Below are 24,913 nucleotides of genomic sequence, written 5' to 3' on the forward strand. Positions count from 1 at the left end.
TCCGTAAGTAATTTGAACCGTTTAGCATAGATAATTCGGTGCACAATCTGCAAACCGATAACAATAACGGATCGGCGGTCTTTATAAAATAGACCTTGTAAAGATAATTTTAAAATGACTAAAAACGAGTAAAGCGAAATATAAAGAAGCTTAAATAACATTTTTTGTCAAGATGTGGTTTCATTCAATTCCTTGGTCCTTCATTCACCAACCTTAATTTTTTTCTATTTTTTTAGTATTTATGTCGCCATTTTTTGCCTCGACTACTCTATAGGCTTCATAATATATATTCCACTATGAATTGTTTTTTAGTATTGGGCTTTTTTATAATTTATTTGATAATGCAAAACCATTTAAAAAATAATTCAAATTTATAATTATCTTGCAAAATGCGGTCAGATATTTCATGTTTTCGTTTTTCATATTTCATATATTATTTCATTTATTATATAAAGCACATAATAACCCATGGTAAATCATATTATGTTAATACTAAATACTTAGTTATTCTTGCATTTTGCCATAAACTGGCCTTGTTGAATTCTTTTAAAACTGTAAAAAATTATTTTCTCTTGATTGTATTTAAATTCATTTTATGTATAAGCTATTCATTTGTATTTCTGTTGTTAAACATATATATATATATATATATATATATATATATATATATATATATATATATATATATATATATATATATATATATATATATATATAGGAATCCATTGAACTCAAAGTAAGAGCTATAGTGTCTGAAGGAGCAAGCCCAAATAGAAAATTCTACAATATTCATAAACTGGAAGTCTGCATCAATATAGTAGATGGAGTAGTTCCCTGAACATGAAACCATTGTGCTCTAAGTATCTACGCGTCAAATATAATATTCACATCTTGGTACAATTGTGAATATTATATTTAGACGCGTTTTTCTCAATGTACAAATATTGGACCTCCCAGCCATCTTATTTCAATAATGGTATGTTCAATTTGCATGAAATTTTTAAATGTTTATTGCATCTATTTTTACAATTGAAACTAAAAGTTTTACAATATTGCAAAAACTTTATTAATACAAGCTTAAAAAAATTTTTTTTTGCACTATTTTAAAAATTGCTAAGTCAAGTGCATATTTTTAAAAAATAGTATTAGTTCAGTTGCCAGAAGATAAATTGCCAAAATTTGCGGAAAACAACTTTGTTATTTTAACTAGATATCTAGTTAGATAAAATAACTAAATTTTTTTCTCCAAATGTTTCTTTTATATATACGAAATTTGTGATTTCTTAAATTAGGACTTTCCTAAATCATAGGACTTTGTTAGGTCACACCAAGGTATTACCAAAAATAAAAGTTCGATTTTTTAGCCAGCAGTTTAAATTCCTAGTAGAAATTATTCCCATCTATCTAATTTTAAATAAAATTCATCAAAAATGTTTTACGGTTCCCTTTTGAGCTATTAGTACTAATATATTGTCCATTCTATAAGTTTAAGATATAGATAATGATCAATATATTCTTTCATTTTACTAACAATGCAGATTTGTTAAACAACTGATTTTAATTTTTGTACGAGGTTATTGCCTTAAAAAAAAAAACCATATGTACAAAATAATTTTTTACACCTTAAATCTTTTTCTACCCAAACGTTGTCGGTAGGCCTGATGCCCGTAGCTTTTACAAAGCTGTTACGGACTTTTGCCCGTAGCAACTTTTGCAACATCAGACCTACCATAGACAAGTTTTCGTTATTCGAAATAAAAATTCGGCTGTGTAATAAGCAAGGGGCATTATAATGTTGAAAGGCATATTTAAATGTAGTGAAGTTTATCATGTGAAATCAAAATATAGAAGATGTAAAAAATAAAAGATGTAAATCTCGAACTGTATCAGTGAAAATTTAATTAAAAGCGGCGTGAAAAAATAATTCCATTTTACATTTTAAATAGATCACAGTATTATACAAATCTATTTTCAAAAACAAACGTAGGATGTTTAAACTTTAGTTTTTCAAAAACAAGATGCGCAACGTGTAGCGATAAATAGTAACAAAAATTTCGAGAATAACCAGGGAATTTAGTTTTAAATAATTTAGTATTAAAAACCAAACCTTATCAGTCGCAAAAAAAAAAAAAAAAAAAATCAAAAGGACACAAAAAAATTTTAGTGAAGAAAAAAGAGGAGCTATCTGTATACCAATAACCCAGCAACAGCTACCCATAACAAAGAACTAAAGTTTTATAAATAAAGGCTGCAAGAAATAAGCGAAACAAAAAAAATTTCCACATAGAAGAAATGTTAACCAAACATTGTGCAAACAAGTACCGAACTTTTGCGGCATTAGTTTAATGCTTAAATTTCTCATATGAAATTAAGTCATTTTCATGCAAAGTTCATAAAAAATAAGTTTTGATAAAAAGTACTATTTGAAAATCAGTCGACTTTTACAGCACCATAAATTTTGTAAACAAAATAAAAGCAGGCCACAAATCCGATGGTACCTAAACATAGAGGTGAAACCTCTGTAAAACTATAATCATTTTTAAAACAATAGATACACTTTAATATGATTTTAAAAATTAAACGCACCTGTGAGAAGCGAGAACAGCAATACCATTATCATGGTGTATCCAAAATATAAAAAGATGCTAGTGTGACCAGAGATGGATAGTTTGGTCATGAAATAATGTACGGAATAAGCAAATAAATAAACTCCGGTAAAAGCACTGGTCAAAAATGAACGCCACCACCAATGATAATCCTGCATAATTTTTAAGATAAAATTTTAGACATAGTTTTTGATCTAAAGCTTATAATTATGACGATTAAAACGACGATTAAATTCAAAATAAAATTTTACCTCGGCACAAAGATGAAAGTAACACAATAACACAGTCGTTTCAGAGCAGGTTATTAAGAGAATGATGTAAACCAAAAATAAAAAGCCAAACATGTAATAAATTTGATGTGACCTAAGATGATACACAAAAAAACGATAATTAGTTACTTAAATGCCGTAAGGTAAGAGGTAATCGCAATAGCTACCAGGTAATCGACACTTATCTCATTAACGAGTAGGATCAATTAATAGCTGATCGTTTGAGGGTAGGAGCAATCAGCGATTAATGATATTCGTGTCTGGGGGTGTTTCAAGTAATTAGTTATAAGCATGATTATCTGATTCTGATCATCTGGCGCGCAGGAACGATCGGCTAAAAATCGCACATATACACTTGAGTTTTAAATTGTTTCTCAGGTAATCAGTAACGAACAGGATCGTTAAAACTCGCTGATTATTACAGATTACAAACGATCTAACATCCTTAAATGATCAATCACATTTGTTGGCATGAGAATCAAAATGAAACAATCAAATCATTCAGAAACCAACCAAACGTTATTATTAAAATCCCAAGCGAGCATGTACGATTTATCACTAAAATTCTTCATAACCGCTAAAGATCAGTTAATAATCCGGTAATAATCTGATCCTGCTCGGAGCCGATTGCTTCCAATTACACCAATTGACAAAATTTTAAAGTCTGGGTTTAACATATCTGTTATCTTTTCCACATTAGTAATTTAAAAAAGTTTTACCTGCAAGTTTGCTTTTGTAACTATTAGAATGAAATTACAGGTTTTTAGAAAAATTCAATTTTCTGAATTGCACTTAATTACCTTCTAAATTGTTTTTTGCAGTTATTACACGAGAAATGAAGGGCCCAGTCTTTATCTTGATTTCGAAAAGGTAGTTTAAGATAAGTTGCACAAACTCCACAGAGCCTTAAATAGCAAAGCAATTTTTTACCTACTGTTTTGATCAATTCGCAGCAAATATAGCAGAGTGAGTCATCAATGAACTTGATGCCACTTTCGGACCATCCGTCACCATGGGGAGTACTTTATATTAAGTTTAAGTAGAACATAACTATTAATGATAAACCAACATAAACTACGGTTCCAATATATTTTCTAAACATTACTAAATATACTTAACAATTACGTTCGTTTTTCTAACAGCTTTTTTCACTTGGAAGATGACTTTCGTAACATCATAACATCAAAACAAATGTGCTGTATTGCTGCAATGTGCATGCAATTATGAATAAACAATTATGAACCATGTAAGTGAACATCCCCTGGTGCCTACCCTTACTTAGCAAAACATGCTACTCTTTGCTAGGTCAATACATCTTGCTGTAAAAATTTTTTCAAATAAAAATAAAGCTTTTAGTTATTATTCGATTTTAAGAATTAGAAAATAGTCATTAGAATGGAGACTGAAAACAGAATTCTTTTTTTTTTTTTTGCTAAACGGTGTAAAATGGTCACTTGAAATACTTACGACAAATGCCTGATTGTTCGTAACAAAAGCATGATAATAACCATACTTTATCGGTACCACTCATTGCCGATTTTCTATTAATACCTCATCACTTTATATTAAGAGGTGTTTCGATTTAGCATTATCTCTGACTTACAAGGTTTTTATATGAAGAGTGGAGTTTTACATACTTCTAAATACTTCACTTAAAGTTTTTGTAAGTTATGAGGTATTTAAAGTTTTTTTTGTTATGAGGCATTGTTAGTTGAACACCGATATGCAACGCCTAGTTTTCAGTTCTCAACAAATCCAAAATAAAACTCACCACAAGCTGTTAAGGATAAAGAATAGCTGAATGAAGATACATCCAAACGGAAGGATTCCTCCCATTACAATGCAAGGAAAAGATTTAGTATAAATGCTCTAAAAAGTTATCATTTAAAATCCTTTAAGAATTATAGTAATATATATTGCAAAACACTTAATATATACCTTGTTGAACTGTTGCATATAAAATATACACTTGTAAAATATACAATTGCAAATTATACACTTGTAAATATACACTTATAAGATATACAATTGCAAAATATACACTTGTAAATAATTTCACTTGTAAGATAATTTCACTGAACAAAAAAAAAAAAGATTAACAAAGTCTTAAAACTTTACTTGTTGTGGTATTTGTCTAGGTATTTGATTGGTGCGAACTGGCAGTTCAATTGACTAAAAATAACCATTAGAAATAAGCTAATATCTATATATGTAGAACCCTACCCTATACACATTCATAAATCTAACAAACTTACTGGTTTTTTGAATCCAAGATATGCTCCAAGAAAGGTCAATGGAACAGAAACACCAAACCTATGTAATCAACTTGAAATTTTATAATCATTTTATAAAAAATAATTTATCAACACAATTTTTTTTTTGAGAATAATCCAGAGGAAGGTTGATTTTACAATCTTAGAATGCTTTTAGAAAATGTTGTTGCTTAAAAATGTTGAATAAGTTATTGAGTTAACATCTTTTAATCATGAAAATTAACATTTAAAAATTAAAACAATGATAAGTAAAAAAGTAGAAAACATTGATAAGTAAAAGAAGTAGAAAACATTAGTAAATAAAAAAGTAGAAAACGTAGATAAGTAAACAATACAAACCACTTTTTATAGAAATTTTCACAAATTTGCTTCACAAATAAAAAATTGCAACTTTTTAAAAGTTAGATATTTAAAACTCAAATAATAATATTAAAATAAAAATAATATAAGACACCTTCTTTACATTGCAGAAAGTTGTGTTGACATGCAAAAAGTCATTAAAACTAAAACTATTTGTGTATATATATAATTGAGAAAAACTTACAAAAAAGAAAAACTGCAAATCTAAAAAATTTTCCATCCTTATCAAATGTTTGTTTAGTTATGAAAGATTAACTGAAAGTTGAAAGAAAAAAAAACTCACCAGAGAGCAAGCAATGCTACAAGAGTGCCAAATGGTATTGCAGCAGAAGAATTTTTAACCCAAAGTGCAAGATTTAAGATGAAAAATAATCCAAAAACAATGCTAAACAGAAAGTTATGCTATCATACAACCTTTTTTAAGATATGAATAATTTTAGTCCTTATTATAAAAAAACTAATAGAAAATCTTCATAAGAAAACAGTTTATGGCTTTTCCATAAAAATATCCTACCAGATAATAAATGTAAAAAGTTATATATGGCGCTTTACTATTATAAATATAAATGCGGAAATTTTAAAAAAAAAGCAATTAATTAGAAAAGGGATATTTTAAACAGAAAACTGTTTCTTGCAGCAAAGAAAAACAACAACCCAGCTCATGAAAATGAACCAGATTGCACTGTTGTCTGTTGATTCCTTGAACTACCTGCCTAAAGCCTGATACACAAACATACACACAGTTGCTTCAATATAACAATAAATTTTAAAAATTCTTTACCCCGGAAAAAAAAAAGCAGTCAAAATAACATTTGTCTTCCAACGCTCTCCACTAAGTGCTAAAAAGAAAGTTTATATTAAACACTTTAACCAATAATCCATTTAAAAATGCATTAGTGGCATCAAATAGTAATATAGTCCAAAGGAAACAGGTGTGTTAAGCACATTTTTGGCTGAAATGGGAAACAATGCAGAAATTTAAACAACTTTAATGTCATATAACCCTCAGTTGTAAATCTCAAAAAATCTCTTTAAATAAATCAAGCTAACATCAAGACAAATTTACATCAAATGATGCTGTAATCATTACATAAGAAAAAAAAAAATTAAATTTATGATATAATTCATTAAAAATTAAAGCTTTTAGCAACATTTAAAGTAGTTGACATTATAAAGATGTTTCATTCAGAAAAGGTTTAAAAGATGTGCATAATCACTTAATTTTATTCACTTTGTTTTGTAAATAGAGCCCAACTTATGTGTTGGTAGCAACTACTAAATCTATAATTTCAACTTTATTTCAAACTAATGAATTTAATGTAATAGATTCTCTTTAAATTAAAAAAATTAAAAACTTTTAACTCAATGGAAATATAAACTTAAACTTACTTTTGTAAATTCTAGCAGAAACATATCCACCTGCAGCAGCTAAGCACACAAAAAGTACCTACGTAAGTAAGACGTATTTTACATTCATATTATTAGTTTGATAATTTATATTTAACTAAACAAAAAAAAAAAAAAAAATTAGGATAAGGAATCATAACATTTCAAAGTTGCTGATAATTAACAAATTAGCACTATATAAAAATCTTACCAAAACACAAGTCATTAAAGCTCCTCTATTGGCTGGAGACAAGAACCCCAGACATGCAAATCCTATAAATAAGAGCAGTAATGTAATACAAACAAGTATCTAGATAAAGCAAAGTTTTTCTGAAGAGATGCATGATTATGGCCGGGTTGTTTCATAATTCCAGAATATCTAAAAACATACTTATCACTGTACTCTTGAAATGTAAAAACTAAAACTTTCTCTTTACATAAAACTAAAAAGAATTATATTTATTCCAATGTATACAGCATTATTCTGATGTCAAATTGAAGTTGAATTAAAAATGACTATTACTTTTGTCATATGTAAAATCATCACTAATTTCTAAAAAATAAAGTTTTCTATTTGTGATTGTATATTTTTTAGAACAGGAATTAGCTATATTCGTAACTCACTTTTCATAATAAAAAAGGTATTTAACCTGTTATAAAAAAGGTATTTAACCTGTTATAAAAGGAATACAGAAAGCAGATATTGTTTAAGTAACACCACATATGGCTCCCAAAAAAAATAAAATATATGTAAGTGTATAATCTGATCCCCTATTTTTTTTAACTTAAAAAAAACTTTATAATTTATATAAGTCAAGGGCTGTTTTCTGCTGTTCTCTATTGTACTCTGCTTTACTACAACACACTTTCATTATATGTAATAAAAAAAAAAAAAAAAATAAAAAAAAATTGACCTAATGTAATGAAGACCATAATACCAATCTGCATCCCCATTCCGACGCACACAGACAAAAACATTCCTTGACTAGGTGGTCGAAAAACATCCCCATGAACTAATTTCCAACCAAACTCTTCTTGTGCATCTTCCTATAAAATTTGAGAAATCTAAACAAATTCATGTATGATGGGGCAGGGTGCACCAAAAGTGAGCAAAAAAATTAGTTTTGATATTATTTTACTATCAAAATAAAGGTATTTGGAGTCAAGGAATTCAAATTGAGATTGAACTGTGCACTTTAATGATTTTCAAGAAACTCCTAATATATACACTACAAACCAAAATTTTAGATTCAACCAACTTTACATAAATACAACTTTACATATATATAAAACTTTACATATATGTAATTTTACATATATACAACTTTACATATATATTTGCATATATTCTGTGAATAACTTAAACTAATTAAAGACAATCATTTTTTACTGTAATTTAAACACTTTTTACAAGCTAAATAAATGTTATGTTATAAGATTGTATAAGACAAATAGTCATTATTGTACTATATAATTATCATACTTTATGTGATAAATTTTTGCATTATAATTTTCAAATTTTATAACTTCTTTATCGGTATGATTTTTTTAATAAAATAAAAAAATAAAAAAAAAAGTAACAGGTGATATATATTACTAATATGAATATGATGTAGATCTAAAAAACAAATGATACAATACCAGCCTATATTGTTCCAACAGCAAAACAAAGTCTGATCAAGTGGGACAGTGACCTTATTAGGATCCATGGCATACTGAAGAAAGACTTTCACAGAGATGTTCTGAAGATTAATGCAAATCTATCAGGACTACATTTAACTGAGAAAAGTTTTGTTCTGAAACAGGATAATGAGCCAAAAGATACTGCAATAATATGTAGAGAATGTATAGAAAAAAAAAGACACTGCAATAGTACGTAGAGAATGTATAGAGAAAAAGAAAGGACATAGAGACTAGAAAATTTAGAGTCAAACATTTTTCGACAGATTATGATATGGCCACCTCAAACCCTGAATTTGAACCCCATTGAGTTTCTAATGGAAAATTAGACTACAATTATCTTAAATCATTGTCTAATATCTGAAAACAATTCCTGGGACTTTTAACATCTGGAAAAATCTAACAATGACTACACAGAGTTCTTCAAAAATATGTTTATCCCAAGGTGGATTATAAAAAAAGAACTGGCTTAAATTACTGATTCCAATATTGTGAGAGATTAGGCTTTTTGTGTAAATAGAAATAGATTTTTAACACCAACAGATATACATTATATATATATACATATATACATATATATATGCATATATATGATATATATATACATATATATATATTTTTTGCCTGCGTATGCTCAAAAACTTGTATAACAAAATGTCATTATTACCCGAATGTTTATGTTGAAAAAAACTGCACCTTCTAAAACTGAGCTTTTTTTTTTTTACAAACGGGTGGGATATGTAACAGCAAAGTTTCTCAAGAGTCTATCCTTAAGTCTCTTCTTTTTTAATCTACGTCGCTGATCTCTGGGTGGTGTCCAAAGCTCTCAATTGTATATATCTTTGCCAGATTTGAAAAGTTTGCAAATCTGATTTTTCTGGTATTTCAAGGCTGATGATTGCCGACAGGCATGAAACTTTAAGTACCATACATAGTTGTTGTTTCTTAGTTTTATTTATATTACATGTTAACATCTATATTTTATTCACAAAATGTCTCTGAAAATTCAAGTTACTTCATGCAAAAATACATGAACCATTTAAGGGAGTGCAAACTTTTGGTCAGTACACCTGTGCCTACTTTGAGCAGTGGGAAAAAAAATTTCATTGTGGAGAAACACTAAATTTAAATTCTATGGCTTTAAATAATCCTCTTTTTAAAAATCTATCGGAAGTTATTTACTTAAATACAGGATGCAGCATATAAATTTATTATAAAATATACTTCTAACATAAAAAGATTAAAGAAATTTTAACACATACTTATGTTAACTAAAAACACTTTAATTCAAAATGGCCTCCTTTTACAGTTGAAACAGAGTACCATCTTATTACTTAAGGTTTCTCTTCATTCTTAACTTCATTCATGATAAATCATTTCCTATCAAATATCAGAAAGAACAGACCATAGTGAACAAACTTTTTGAGGTCAATAAATTCAAATAGATAATGGATTTATCCAGATATTGGAGAATATATTGATTACCAGATGTAAATACTTTTGTTTCCCATCAACACCAAAACACTATTTTACACAAGAAACAATTGCTCTTATCCTGGACTGGAGGCCTTTTTAAATAGTATTATCAAACATTCCTTTATACTGATACTCTTTGATACTGTCTGTAACAAGTACAAGGAGCAGAATCAAGTAGTCTTTAATATTATAATAAAGATTTTTGGACATTTATAGTACTTGTCTAAGGACTTTATTGTGCAAGCATTCTTTGATGATAGTGTAACAGACGACACAAAATATCTGATGGTAAGTACCCTGCAAACACAGGGTACAGAATGAATACTGAAGGGAATCATTAACTTTGGCACGAAGAACTTTCAAGACTTTATTACTGAGAGCAGTGATGGATTTTCACCATCAGACTTATTATCAACTTTTCTCAAAAAAGATGTGGAGTTATGGCCAGCTAATAAAAAATATCAATCTGTCAAGGCCACAGTCAGTAGCATGAGAATAGTAAATGACATAGGGGAGAAGGTAAATGAGTACAACAAGCTTTACACAATCAAGAACAAAAAACAATTCCTTCTATTAGTTATGAAGGAGAACTGCAATATTCTATTAGTTATGAAGGAGAACTGCAATATTCTATTAGTTATGAAGGAGAACTGCAATATTCTATTAGTTATGAAGGAGAACTGCAATATTCTATTAGTTATGAAGGAGAACTGCAATATTCTATTAGTTATGAAGGAGAACTGCAATATTCTATTAGTTATGAAGGAGAACTGCAATATTCTATTAGTTATGAAGGAGAACTGCAATATTCTATTAGTTATGAAGGAGAACTGCAATATTCTATTAGTTATGAAGGAGAACTGCAATATTCTATTAGTTATGAAGGAGAACTGCAATATTCTGACTGGGCTAAAAAAAAACACTTGTAATTAATAACAAATAGGCTTATCAACTTTATTGTTGCCTAGGCATACACAGGTATAACAGAACAGAATGTTTTGTTGTTTAAAATTCAGCTTAAATGTTTGTTAATATTCAACTGATCTTTAATATAAAATGATAAACGAAATTCAACATGACAAACAAAGTTCTAAACTCCTTGGTAGAAACCCATAAAATGTACTTAATTCTTATATCTTTTTCAGAACATTTGTTTCTTCATTTCATTCTTCATTTGTTTCTTCAACCACTTAAGAGTTGATACATAAGTTACTTTTATAGTGAGTGAACATACATAAGTTACATAATTTATAGTGAGTGAACATACATAAGTTACTTTTATAGTGAGTGAGGATGTGAACCTCAGGATAATATACAACTAAAAAATTTATATTAAAACCATTTTCTTAAAAAGAATTAACAGATTTTAATAAAAGTTTCTTATATCATATCAAGAAAATCACAAATTTTTAAAATCTAAACCTTTTAGTTATCTTATTACAATATATAATTGTAATCGCAGTTCAGGAACTTTGAATCTGGTCATAGATAATGTAAAATACTTAAAATAGGTATTTCCATGTTTTATTGGGTGTGTAATTTAAGATTATGAAGTTAAAAAGTCCAAATTTTCAATTTTTGTGTTTTTGCTTCCCTCTTTCTTAGTGTGGTGTATGAAGGGACCTTTTTTTTAAAGTAAATTTTTAAAAATTTAATATTTTTTTAAAACTAAAATTAAAAATATATTCAAAATATAAAATTTTCTTTACATACCCCAGAATCTATAAGCTGGTTGTAGCGAGATATATCTCTATGTAAAGTTCGCAACAAAATCATGCCAATCATACCAGATAGGAAAAGAACAATGACCAATGAATTCATGATACTAAAATGAAGAGATCTTTCTTGGAATAACATTCATCACTGAACTCACATGGTTTATTAACACAACTTGTAAATTTGTAAATTACCTAACTATTCTACAATTTGTAAATTACCTAAACCAGTGAATTTTTGTGTGAGGCATAGATTCTAAAATGTAATCCCATCGAGAAGCCCATTTTAGTTCATTGTTTACCTGAATAAAATTTTGAAAAAATTAAAAAAAAGAAAAATTTTTAAAACTGCATATTTTGAAGTTATAAAAGAAAAATTTAACAAAATCAAAAATAATAAATTTAATAAAATTTAAAAAAAAAAAAAAAATTAATAAAGCTAATAAATTTAAAAAAAACTACCTCAAACTTAATGTCATAGGTGTAAGATATTTTTATACCCTCTGGTTTATCATTCTTTCCTCCACTGACACCTTTGGCTTGCACAGTTGAACATTTTACAACATCATTGCTATAGTCATGCTGAATACTAAACAAAAAGATAGTGTATTACAAAAATACAACACTAATTAAACTAAAAAATGAAGCCTCTGAACTAACTCGAGAGTAGGAAAAAGATAACTGCTTATTATTCTCAGAATATCTAGATTCATTCATCATTCATTCATGATTATTTTTAAGTATTCGCATCCTTTTAAAGGTATTATTTGAAAGCATATTTTTTATTTTCTTTTCCAAATTAGAGTTGGAACTATTTTCCATTATTTTTTTAATTATTACTTCTGTGATATTAACATAGAATTAATATATGCAAATGTTATCTTATATGCAGGATTGCTTAACTTTAGATAATTTTATTGCTGAAGATTTGGTGAATTTTATATTTTTATTTGTAACATCGAGTTTGCAACTACAACTTACCGCAGCTTTTTTAAAAATTTTTAAAGGTTTATTTTTCAATAAAAGTTAACAACTACTTAATCGATCATTCTGTTATTTACAACTTTGTTCTGACGTTCAACGTTCATTTTCAATTACTCATTGGTAAAAATCACCCGGCTTCAACTTGAAAAATAAAATTGAAAATGATCTTCAATCAAAAGATTAGAACTTGTTTAATTGTCATTGATTGTTGCAAAAACATTAAATTTTAGCGTTATATTTTTTCCCCCTCCTGTACATTAACAATCAAAATTTTAATTCTTAAAACATGGATGAATAAAGATCATTTTTTAAATGCAAAGACAATTTAAATATATGAAAAATTTAGATAACATCAAGCACTTAACATGTAAAATGCAACATTTCATTGAACATTGCAAAATATGAGAATGAAGCACAATTTTTTTAAAAAAAAACTTTATTTTTGTTTCACTTAGATAGCTCTACGGCTAAAATCTGAAATAAAAATTTTATTTGCAATATCTTCATTTTTTTTTTATTTATGTAATAAAAAATCTTTCCAATTTTTTTTAAAAATTGTTTTACATCTAGGCTAAATTCTGTTTCTTTAAAGAAAAAATTGCTTTTCTCTCTATATAAATGTTATAAAAACATTCAATCAATTGAGAAGATTGTTACAAGTCCCAGAACCAGAATTTTTAGATATTTTTCCCAATGAGCAGCAAATGTCTTCTCCCTAAAACTTTAAGGACTTCAAATTGAATATATCAATAACAGGTACAGAAAAAATTAAAATATCTGGAATCATTTTATTATTTATCATTTATAATTTAACAAATTCTTAACACATTTTATATAGAAACAGTGACTGATATTTAAATAGGACAGAGTTTCATGCATTAGTTATGATACAAGCAGGTTGGAGGATAATATTTCGGCAATTTTGTTGCTTATCACACTTTGAGGAACAAAGATCTTGCCCTCAAGGAAAAACTTAAACTTGTCTTTAACAAACATTTATATTTTAAAGTGTATATAAGAATATTAAAAAATAATGGTGTAAATGAGAAAAATTGGACAACTTTAACTTTTTGTATTATCAAAGAATTTCACAGCATTTTCAATCCTTAAGTGTACAATTTTTATGTTATTTTGCCTATTAAAACTTCTTATGCCTATTGATGATTTAAGATAAGAGTTTCCTTAGTGCTACCTTATCAGGAAAATCTTGTTTTTGCAGAGTTTCAAAGTTGATATCATTTGTTCACCTTCATACCTATATAACTATGGTGTTATTTTTGGTAATGTAAAAAGTCTGGTGAATTAGTAAACATAAAATTCAGATTTAAGTTCTTGAAATTTGTTGCATCAATAACAAACAAAAAAATTAATCATATTTCCTTTTTTTAAAATATTAATTCCTAATATTTAAAAAAAACTCCCTAAATTAAAAGCATATTATTAACTAATATCTCTAACTAGTATCAACTAATAAAAGCATATTATCAACTAGTTGATAATATGCTTTTAATTTAGGGAGTTTTTTTTAAATATTAGGAATTATATTAGTAACTAGTATTATCTTAATCTAACCTATGCTGTATTTAAACTTTGCATTTATATTAGGGTATTTAAATATCATGTCATTTTTACATATCAAAATATTTATATATTTACATGTATAAACTAAAGTAATTATGAGTTAAACCTTACCTAACTGGCTCAATTTTAGCAGAAAGAAGTCTAGCACCAGACCACTGCTCATTATTGCCATCATGATAGGTGATTGTTATAATGACATGGTTAAAAAAGTAGTATGTGTTCTTCTCTGAGAATTTTTGCTAAAATTTTTTAAAAATATAAGTTTATTAGTGATTTAAATTTTCTATTTTTAAAACAACAAAAAACAACAATTAAACCCTAATATAAAACAAAGCAAAAAAAAAAAGAGAAGAAAATCACAAGTTTTTAAAATTAATATTTTTAAGCTAAAAGAAAAAAGTTTATATTCATTAAAAACAAAATTGTTTTATATCCATTGTAAATGTGTAAAAGTATCCTTCATTAAAATAACTTGCTGTTGATAAAATTCATTACATTTGCATAACTCTTTAAAGCAAGAAAGTAAATTATTTTTAAAACCATCTATTAAACTGACAATTTTTTTTCTTAGAAAAATACATAGGAAAACCCAGTATATATAAGTAAACACAGGAAAAACCAAGTATACAGTATTCTTCAAAATTAATCTGAGTCTCAGCATGCATTCACTTAACCCAATTTTAAAACTGTGTCATTTGATTGAGAATTAAGAAGAGTGCAGAATTTATTTTAATTGATAGTTAAAAACATTGTTGCTAAACTTCAGTATGGGATTTTGCAACAATATTTTTAATTATCAATTAGAATAGTGTGAAAAAATTCATTCAAAAAATTTAATAAGTATTATAAATTAACATTCATATTTAACTATTAATTACCCTGCATCATTCTAAATGTTTAAAGCTTTTTTAGATAACAAATGGAAATGACAAAAAAACATGTGCCTTTACCAAATTGTGATTTGATTATCCATGACTGGAAAGGCAACATTAAAGAAAAGAAAGAAACATTAAATCTTCAAAAATCTAAAGAGAAATTGAAAATAAAATTGGAATAGCAGCCAGTAAATCTAATATTGACAAGCCAGAATCCTTTTGGAGAAGTATCATATGATCAGATGAGTCAAAAGTCAATATTTCCAGGTCTGACTGCCAGCAGCGAGTATGAAGAAAGAAAGAAAGAGCTCTAAAACTAAAAAATTTAAACAAAGTATCCAACTATAGAGAGAATCCTAAAAAATTTTAGGATTCTCTTTATAGTTGGATACTTTGAGTTTATCAATTGAATCAATGTAAAGGAAGTATATCTTGGGATTCGGCAAATAAACCTCCAAGATTGAACAAGAAAATTAGGACTAGGATGAAAATACACCTTTCAAGAGGATATCAAAATATGATCCAAAAATAAATGATTATAAGAAAAACAAGATAAACAGACTTGACTAGCCACATTGATCTCCCAACTTGAATCCAATTAAATATCCTTGGGATTCTATTGACCAGGCCATCTGAAAAAACCCTCCAAAAAAAAAAAAAGAAGACTTCATTAGGGAATTTTCAGAAGCATGGGATAGTATTAGTTCACCTAGTATTTAGTTAATTTGATGAATATAATAATTAAAAAAATATGGTACATAATTTTTTGGACAGAGTAATTAATCAATTAAATTTATTATATTTTATAAAATTTATTTTCAAAACCTTCCCAAAAAAAAATTTATCTCATAAGAAATCAAATTACAAAGTTAGCATTTATTTTTTGTTTGTTTGTTTCTGTTTATTATTTTATATTTTATAGGAATTAACAGAAAAATTGTCATGGGCCTTTTTTCTTTAGAGGAAAAACCATGTATACATAAATATACATATAAAAATCCAGTATAGATAAATATCTAAAGGAAAAACTTAACATACTTAACTAGAGAGGAAGAGTGTATATATAAATATACAGGGGAAGTATGTAACAATATGCAGGGGAAGTATGTAAAAATATACAGGGGAAAACTAAGTATATATTATTATACAATGCTGAGCGTACATGAAGACTTGTGTTTGTAAATACCAATAAAAAGAAATGTAAACATACACTAATAACGCAAGCATCTTTTGGATCACCATTTTCAGCAACCCAGCAACCAATTGGAAATCCTGTAGAGCAGTACTTCTTATTTTCTGTGTCTGCAACTTCATAACACCATGTAACAGGCATATTATCAACAATCCTTTAAAATAAAATATTTATGCACCTTAAAAAAATTCATTACAACAATAGGGATTGATATACCAAACAATTCTTGATGGATTAAAGGTATTATTATATTTCATCTCATGCAATATAGGATATTGTAACATCAATTTCTAAAGGTGTGCAAATTCAATTTTTTTTACTTCTAATCAAATTTAAATTAAAATTCACAAATTTGAATCAAATAATGTATGTCTAATAGGCTACTTCTAGGTGAAATATGGATGAAAATTAAAAATGACTGTTTACTGTTTTCTTAATTCTGCCTTGTATTGTACTGTAAATGTAATTTGTAACTGTAACTTTCAAGTGCAATTATTATCATTCACTTACGCCTATTGCTGATATTTTATTCTTTAGGCCTATTAGTTACACTGCAATGCAACGAAGCCAAAAGTAAAGTTATGACCGATTCTATCTTATTCATTAAAAAATAGAAAAAATGAATGATTTATGATAGTTGACTAGGCCTAAGACTTAGACAAAACAAACAATCAAAATTCAAAACAGATTCAGACAAGTTCAAGTGTCGATGATCAATCAATGGCTGTGACTATCACTGAGTTATGACTAAATAAAAGTTTTAAAAGAAACACTAAATAGAAAATGACTAAATAAAATGACTAAACAAAAGTTTTAGAAGAAACAAAATTCCAAACTAGTCTCAGCCTCAAATGCCAACCCAATCCAAAATTCTATCATATGCTCAGAAGAGTTCACAAGTTTTCATGCATTAAGTAAGTTCTGTAACATGTTCTGATAAAAGATTGCAATGCTTTCTAGTGACAATATTTCCTGATGTAGAATTTAATCTTTCTGAATTTATCGATGTGGCTGGTATTGCAAGGAGTGCTCTACTGAGTTTGGCCAGTTTTGGAAAATGCAGCTTATCATCACGCCATCATTTGAGAGGACAAGCAACTTCTCTTGAAATAAGAGGATCAGCCAAATAAACTTTCATTTCATCAGCAATGTCTGCTATGATTGTATTGCTATTATTGTTGGCTGCTGCCGCAATCACAGTCATATGGTCTAAATCACACCACAGATTACTGCTACTGTTAAAAACAGAATTTGCTTGCTATTGCTGCTAGATAGTTTGATCAGCTGCTGTTGGTTCATGTTCATGTAATGGCCTCCCTTCTGTTGCAGTTGCAGCTACTGCTGCAGTTGATATCCTACAACTACTACTGCCAAACTCACTCCAATATTGCTGCAAAGTGTTGATCTCTGTTGCTACTTAATTCTTTTTCTTCTCTTCCCAGTCTTTGTTCATTATGAAGCTGTTGAGAGGCCAGTGAGCTGTAGCGGTAATGAGACACAATCTTGTAAGCCTTGCTAAGCATGGTTTGCATTCCATCCTGTGAATTGGCAGCATCATGAATGGTGAGCTGAAGAGTATGTGCAAAACATGACAATTCAGTGAATGTCTGAGGTAAAAACATGACAAATCAGTGAATGTCTGAGGTAAATTCATTTGCACTTTTCATGTTACTGTCGTTATCCTTTACTGCATAAATAGGAACAGTATGTCGCAATTGCCAATCATCAACAATTTTATCTAGCGCATCAAGAATAGCCTCACCAGTATGTTTGTCTGGAAAATATTTATTTTCCAAAGCAATCCATTTCAAGTAAAAATCAACATTGATGTAACACAGGCAGAAAGAGATTAATGGATCACTAGCATGTGAAGTTCATAGATCTGTAGTAAATGAAAACAATGAGCAATCAATGAGATCACACTAATTTCATGGGAGGTCTTTTGCCACAAGTTTTGATACAACTTTGGTATTACTATTTGTCAAAATGTTGTTCTAGCTGGTACTCAATAATGAGGCTCCAAGATTTTTATGAGTTTTTTAAACCCTCAACCTTCTACAACATCATATGGCAACAAGTCTACCCTTATCATACATCAGATAATATTAGTAATAGCCATACTTTTCGGATTGCTTGGTGCCCAAACTGCCTGATTAGCAAAGGTAGAATCAATTCTTGCCTGTTTAGAATTATTGGTTTTTCTTTTCTTGCTCTGTGTTGCTTCTTCAAACTTTCTTTTTCTCTCTTCAAGTTCGACAAAAATTTTGCTGTGTACACTTTGAAAATGTGTATGCAAACTACTCTTAACACCCATTGGCCACTTAAGTGGCGGCTTACAATTACCAATTTTACAAATTCCTATTATGTCATCACCTGTTTTCCGTCTTTTGTTATATTCCCAAATCAAACTTTTTCACTCACTTTCTGTCATTGTAGCACTTGTACTAAAAATTTTCCATTAGCTTTGAAACAGAAGCCGATTCTGACCTACGCCTAAATAAATGCTTTGAAGTTCGAGAGTATCAAAGTTAACTTTTTAAAGTCGAATCAAATTTCAAATTCAAAGTCAAATTTGAATACGAAAGTTCGAACTTTGCACACCTCTAATAATTACATATATTTTGCAAAATCTATTTATACCAGTGATGCTGATAGTTCTGCATGATTCCTTTTTTTAAGAACTCAAGTTTTTCATCATCTTCTTTATTATCTTTTTTGTATGTCTTTGTACAAACATGGACACATGTTCTATCTTCACCAAAAGCAAACTAAATTCAAATTAAATAAAAAAGATATGAGAACAAAAAAGATATTCAAAACTTATTGAGACACTTCAGCAAAAAGTGATAGATAGTAATAGGTTTAATAATTTATTTCCAGAAATAAAAAATCATGAGAATGAGTTATGCATACCTTATATGGTGAAGGTCGGATTCTCTCACCAAATACAACCTACATAATTTATATGAATAGAGAATAAACATAAAACACAGATAAACAGTTTGGAAAATTACTCTCACACCTTTAAGAAGTAAATCTATCTATGTACATAAGTTTTCATAAAGAAAAAAACAAGCAAAAAAAAAAAAAAAGAATTTAGCATAAATTTTAGTATTTTTAAGATACCTGCCCAAGGTTTTCTGATGGAGATGTATCTGTTTTATCAGGATCCTCACAAAAGTCAAATCTTTAAAATCAATCAGAAAGTATTACATCACAGGATGTTAAAAAAACCAGTTGAAAAAAATTAAAATTAACTTAAAAATACTTTAAATACTTTATAACATTTCTGTGCCAAAAGTCAATAGTTACAGAAATATCACTTATAAAAGTATTTGCTTTGAAATATCAAAAACATAAACTTTTAGTCTTGATAATAATTTTAGGTTGATGAAATAGAAGTCATCTAAAATGGATCCACACCAAATTATGTTAGCTGATGTTAAGAAACGCAAAAGACTTGTTAAGGCTGGCAAAAAAGATTCAAAAGAGAAGTATGAGAACTTTTTCAATTGTAAATAGTGATTTATTTCCATAAAATTTGACCAAAAAAATATTTGTGCTGTACAAACTGAAAATTTTACGGTCTTATCACTAGTTCAAATAAAGGGATGAAAGATATCAAACTAGTAATGATCAGGAAAAAAGGTTTCAGTAAAAACTTAACCAGATAGAGGAAGTAGAAAGCAAAGAAGAGTCACAGAAGACAGGGACACTAAACTACAATTATGTTTCTCTCCAAAATGAAGTTCAGCATCAGAGGAGAGGGCAGGGGAATCATGCCAATTATATAAGTACACAACTTCTTGGATTGATGTAAGGCTAGTTATAGATGTTACTAAATTAGTTACTGACTACAATAACAAGAGCTCAAGAAAAACTTATGCCTCTTTGCAAAAAAGTTTAATTTACTGTGTTTTTTTTGCTTGTCAGATCAATCATTACAAATTTTTATTAATAGCTGAAAGTTGATCATGAAAATACCTAATTGTATTTTAATGCTGTAAACATGCCAACATGCTTTAAGATTAAAATGGCACACAGGTTTCCTGGAGGTGCTAAACATATTTTTTATCAAATCAATCTTCTAAAACATCAGTCAAGTGAGGCTGTAATGCCAATATTCAGTACAACATTTGTCACTAAATGAGTCCAGCATGCAGACTATGCTCCGCTCCATTTGAATGATGGTGACAAAAAACAAAAAATGGTATAGATATAATTCTGAGGATCATATACCCTGATAATGAGAAGTTACAAACTGGTGGTATAACTTTGAGAGCAATAAGGTTAATGGCAGTCTACAGAACAGAGATATAAACAAGTTACAGAAGGGTTGAACATAATTTATTCACCAATAAAAATTGTCAAAACAAGATGTAATTAATTTGATAAATTTTTTAAAATGTTGACACCACAAGTCCAGCTAAAGAAATATTATATACTAAAGAGATTTTCACTTATAAATTTATTTTGCTTTTATTGAAAACATGATTTACTACATGATTTACATTTATCTAGTTTCACTGTCAAAAGTTGCCAATATAATTTAAACTGCATGAAAGAAACTCTTTAGGCATAGATTGATGAAATTTAAATCACAATTATTGATAGCTAAAACATTTCAGGTTTGGTCATCAACGTTTTAGCAAAACCAATACAAAGTATCACATTTTTTTAATACTAGGAATACAGAGTATCCTTATTTGAATAGCCTATAAATAATAAAAGGCATATTAAGATTTTTTAAATTCTTTTTTTCAAAAGGCCATAAAAATATTAGATAAAGAAATTTTTTCTACACGACAGAAAAAATCTCTACAAATACGAAAGATTTCAATCATTTCAATTTCATAGTAAAGTTACTAAAAGTTCAACAATTTTATCAAATGAAAAATTATTTCTCTACAATTAATGTTCGTAAAAAGTTTGCCAGTCTTATCAAATAAAAAAACATACTTAATTTTTTATTTAATAACTTCTTTGTAAATTTTTACTTTTTAAAATATAATGTACCATTTAATTGTTCATTTTAGATCATTTTAGTTTATTTAAATCATTAGTTCTATATTAAATTAATCATGGTATTTAAAAAATTATTCATATGTAAAATACAAAATATCTTTGTTCTTTAAAACTTTTTCAGAGAAACTTATAAAAAAAAGAAAATACTTTTATGCATTATACCTGCTATATTCATATGGAATTATATAATCCACAGAGTCCAAACTATTTACATAGAGATTGATTGTGGTCTAAATAAAGAAAAATAGCTTTTAATACACAAATTTAAATCAATAACAAAAATCATTTATGCATAAATAAAAACTTTGCATAATTTAAAAACATGCTCCATGGCAGTGGAGCATTTTTCTCCCTATTTTTTATTAAAAGTTAAAGGTTGTAAAAAGTTTCTTTTAAAATTTCAGAAATTTGTTTTTCAAATCAAAATGGGTAGCAGTGACACAGAAGTGGCAAGCATACTGACAAAGTAATAAACCAACTACATCAATTCATAAATATTGTGTGCCAAGTTTTTTTATTTAATTTGCATTCCATGGTTGACTTAAGATTGTTCAGTTTGATAAAAATATGTGCTGAAATTTTATAACTAAATCATTCCATAGATTTATTTATTTATTGGGATTAAGAGATTTAGCTGCTTTAAAACTTCTTGAATATTTTTAGATGACAATTGCTTCACACTTTGTGCAAAAAAAAAAACAAATTCATATTTGATGTTAAATTGTTGAATACTTGAGAGGAAAAATTTGTTTATGGATATCTTTGCATAAACATTAGCCTGTTCTATTAAAACTAGTTCTAGTATACCAAAAACAGTCCTAGAACCCTCCACTATCATGGAACCCCCACCATGTTCAACTATTGGTTTTAAGTTTATTGCCATGCTTGCATTGCATTTGAATATTTTGAAGGAAACTTTTGTTTTTACCTGACCAGTGTTCAGTCTAAAAGGATTATGATTAACTTGTATGAACTTTTACATAACTGAATCAATTGACTTTACTTAATACCATGTAGTTTTTTTTTTTTTTTTGTGAAATTTAGCCAAGATAACCGACTTTATTCAGATCATTTAGTACAGTTTTAAAAAAAACAACTAAATTTTTACAAATAGTTGAAAACCTTTTTTTATTGACTTATGTTGGTGCAGTGAGTATAAATTACTTACAGATACATTGAATTGTTTTGTATATGGAACATGTTGATTTATTTGTTAGATAAAAAAATTGAATCAGACATCTTTAAGGATATAATGCAGGAGGACCTTTAAATAACTTGTTTCCAATCTCAGGAAAATTAGTATAAGCCTATACATTTTGCATTAATTACATAAACATTATGGACTCTGACAGAGCGCAGTCTTGTGTCTAATTTCTATACTATAGGGACAAACCTCAGAGCATACCAACAAATTAATAGATATCTATATGCAATACAAAAAGAATGATTATTCAAATAAGGTAATATTAAAGTAGAGGAGAAAGTAAAGACTGCTTTTAAGTAGTACTAATCTTACTGTTTAAATGTAAAGACTTGTTTACTTCTTTTAAAAAAATATTCTGCAAAAAAAAAAAAAAAATCACATTGAGTTTGATTTTTGTGAACATAATTTGACTTTTTATCTAACAGTAGTATAATATTTTGTTATTTTAAAATAACTATTTTTTATATTTTGAACTTATTAAATTTTATGTCTAAATAAAAGTTTTTTGTCCTGTTGAATACCTAAGTATTTTTTAACGTATTTCATAATGTATTTCAAGTTTATTAAAAAAATATTTTAAAATAAACCTGAAATATATTTTAAGCAATAAAAAACAATCTGACTAACATTTCTAATGTGGTCTTTGAATTTTAAAATCTATATTACTTATGTTGAGAAAATGGCAAATAATAGTATTTTAGTGTCTTTTTAATGTTCTTCGACTTGAAATAAGAATTATTTTTTTGTTGTTGTTGGTTAAAAATCATAATAGCAATTTTCTTAAGTTTAAATAACAATCTTTCACAATATCCAATAGGAGGTGCATTAATATATTATAAAACTATAGCACATCTGCATCAAATTACTGAAATGATACTTACTAAACATTTGTCAGCACCAGGTTTATCTTTTTTACAAAATGAGACAGGAGCAAGGCCAGGAAGATAAAATGTCTGTATATATGTTTCGAGTGTCAACATTATGACAAGTAAGAGTGATTTGGAACCCATTCTTTTTACTATTCCTGATACTTTTAAAAGAATATTAATTAATAAGGATAAACTTTTCATAAAGTAATAAAAATTGACTCAACTTTTACCTTAGTAACTATATTAGAGTATACACTACTTTAAAACGGAAACAAAGCATTTACTCGTAATCGCGTAAAGCTTTATGACTCTAACCTAAATCTAATATACACCAAAAACACATAGATTTAAATGAAAAAGTTTAGCTACATCTTATTTCCATGCATAGCAAGTGGCCTTGAAACAAGCTATTAATATTAACATATACGATCGCTTTTTTTGTGCAAGTTTATCACAAAATAGGAAAAAAAGGACTGGGTTACGCTTTATATTTTACGACATCACCTTATCGCACGCATTGCACCGTGTTTTGATTTTAAGTTGATATGATGTGACTGGTTTTAATATCAAAGGACACTCGACATGAGTTTGTAAAAGCTTAAAAATCGATAGGGATTCTTTCATTCCTTTACACATTCTTTGACATACTATACACATTATTAAGGTTTGACTAGCTCTATGCCACGACCTAGTGTAAATTATTTAAAATTGCCTCAACGAAACTTCAAATTCAAAATTTATCTTTAGCTAAAGCTTTAATGTCTCGTATCTTATATTAGCACATGACTCATGTGTCCATAAAAAATGCGACTTGTGCTTAATTTTACTCCTTCTGTTTAACTTCATTATCACGATTATAAATGGCATAGTAGATCCAGCAAACTTCTTTGCTTATAACTAATGTCGTTTAGTTTTTAGCATTACTCTTCTATGAACGTTTTTTCTTCTTCGAAGCTCCGTCGAGAGAATGTAGTTGATTTGAAGTAAAATGTAGTTTACAATACGTATGAAAAGTTATAAGTACAATTAAGGCTGTGCAAGATAATGTTAAAAAAATCTGAAATGAGAATCAAAACAAAACCAAAAAGGCAGAAATAAAATTCCTTCCATGACGCTGGACCAGAAAAATTATTCAAAAACCATAGTTACCCTTTGTTGTTGTTTTTTTCAAGTGTTCTTTATTAAACATTTCCAATTATCGCAAGTCACATTCTCTGAAATAAGCCATTCCTACCTAGGACGTGATTTAGGCCAAGAAAGAAAATAGCAGACGTCAATATGCTTCCTGATTAGTTACTCCATTTCTCTTAAAGGGGCGATTATCATGAGATATCGAAGTTTCTGAAACGGTCCAATCGAATTAGTATATCTAACTACAAGAACTGCTAGCCATTAATGAAGAGCCACAATTAGCCACA

General features: G+C 28.0%; 1 protein-coding gene across 1 annotated transcript; it reads right to left on the reverse strand.

Moving 5' to 3' along the window:
- Positions 1 to 1,876: 1,876 nt before the first annotated feature.
- LOC145191099 (transmembrane 9 superfamily member 2-like) lies at positions 1,877 to 23,688 on the reverse strand. Its single transcript, XM_090066541.1, has 21 exons — positions 23,508 to 23,688; positions 21,585 to 21,652; positions 19,524 to 19,584; positions 19,311 to 19,349; positions 19,038 to 19,165; positions 16,416 to 16,551; positions 14,442 to 14,569; positions 12,228 to 12,354; positions 11,988 to 12,067; positions 11,764 to 11,875; positions 7,809 to 7,941; positions 7,106 to 7,167; positions 6,898 to 6,955; positions 6,290 to 6,347; positions 5,792 to 5,893; positions 5,131 to 5,188; positions 4,994 to 5,047; positions 4,647 to 4,744; positions 2,858 to 2,969; positions 2,587 to 2,758; positions 1,877 to 2,498 (listed from the first exon to the last, which is right to left on the reverse strand). Exons 1-21 carry the CDS (start codon positions 23,634 to 23,636, stop codon positions 2,431 to 2,433), a joined length of 1,983 nt encoding a protein of 660 aa, XP_089922667.1. The 5' UTR covers positions 23,637 to 23,688; the 3' UTR covers positions 1,877 to 2,430.
- Between the last annotated feature and the right edge of the window lie 1,225 nt (positions 23,689 to 24,913).

This window comes from Hydra viridissima, unplaced genomic scaffold (assembly GCF_058129835.1).
Source record: "Hydra viridissima isolate aposymbiotic clone 2 unplaced genomic scaffold, HvirCarnegie_v1 scaffold_11, whole genome shotgun sequence".
Taxonomy (NCBI): domain Eukaryota; kingdom Metazoa; phylum Cnidaria; class Hydrozoa; order Anthoathecata; family Hydridae; genus Hydra; species Hydra viridissima.

Bases quoted from the DNA above. Each gene is read 5' to 3' on its own strand.
- LOC145191099 (XM_090066541.1), bottom strand. From the start codon at position 23,636: ATGGGTTCCAAATCACTCTTACTTGTCATAATGTTGACACTCGAAACA. The intron at 19,585-21,584 runs GTATAATGCATA...TTGATTTTAAAG, and splicing joins ATTCCATATGAATATAGCAG to ATTTGACTTTTGTGAGGATC. The intron at 4,745-4,993 runs GTAAAGTTTTAA...ATAACTTTTTAG, and splicing joins CTAGACAAATACCACAACAA to AGCATTTATACTAAATCTTT.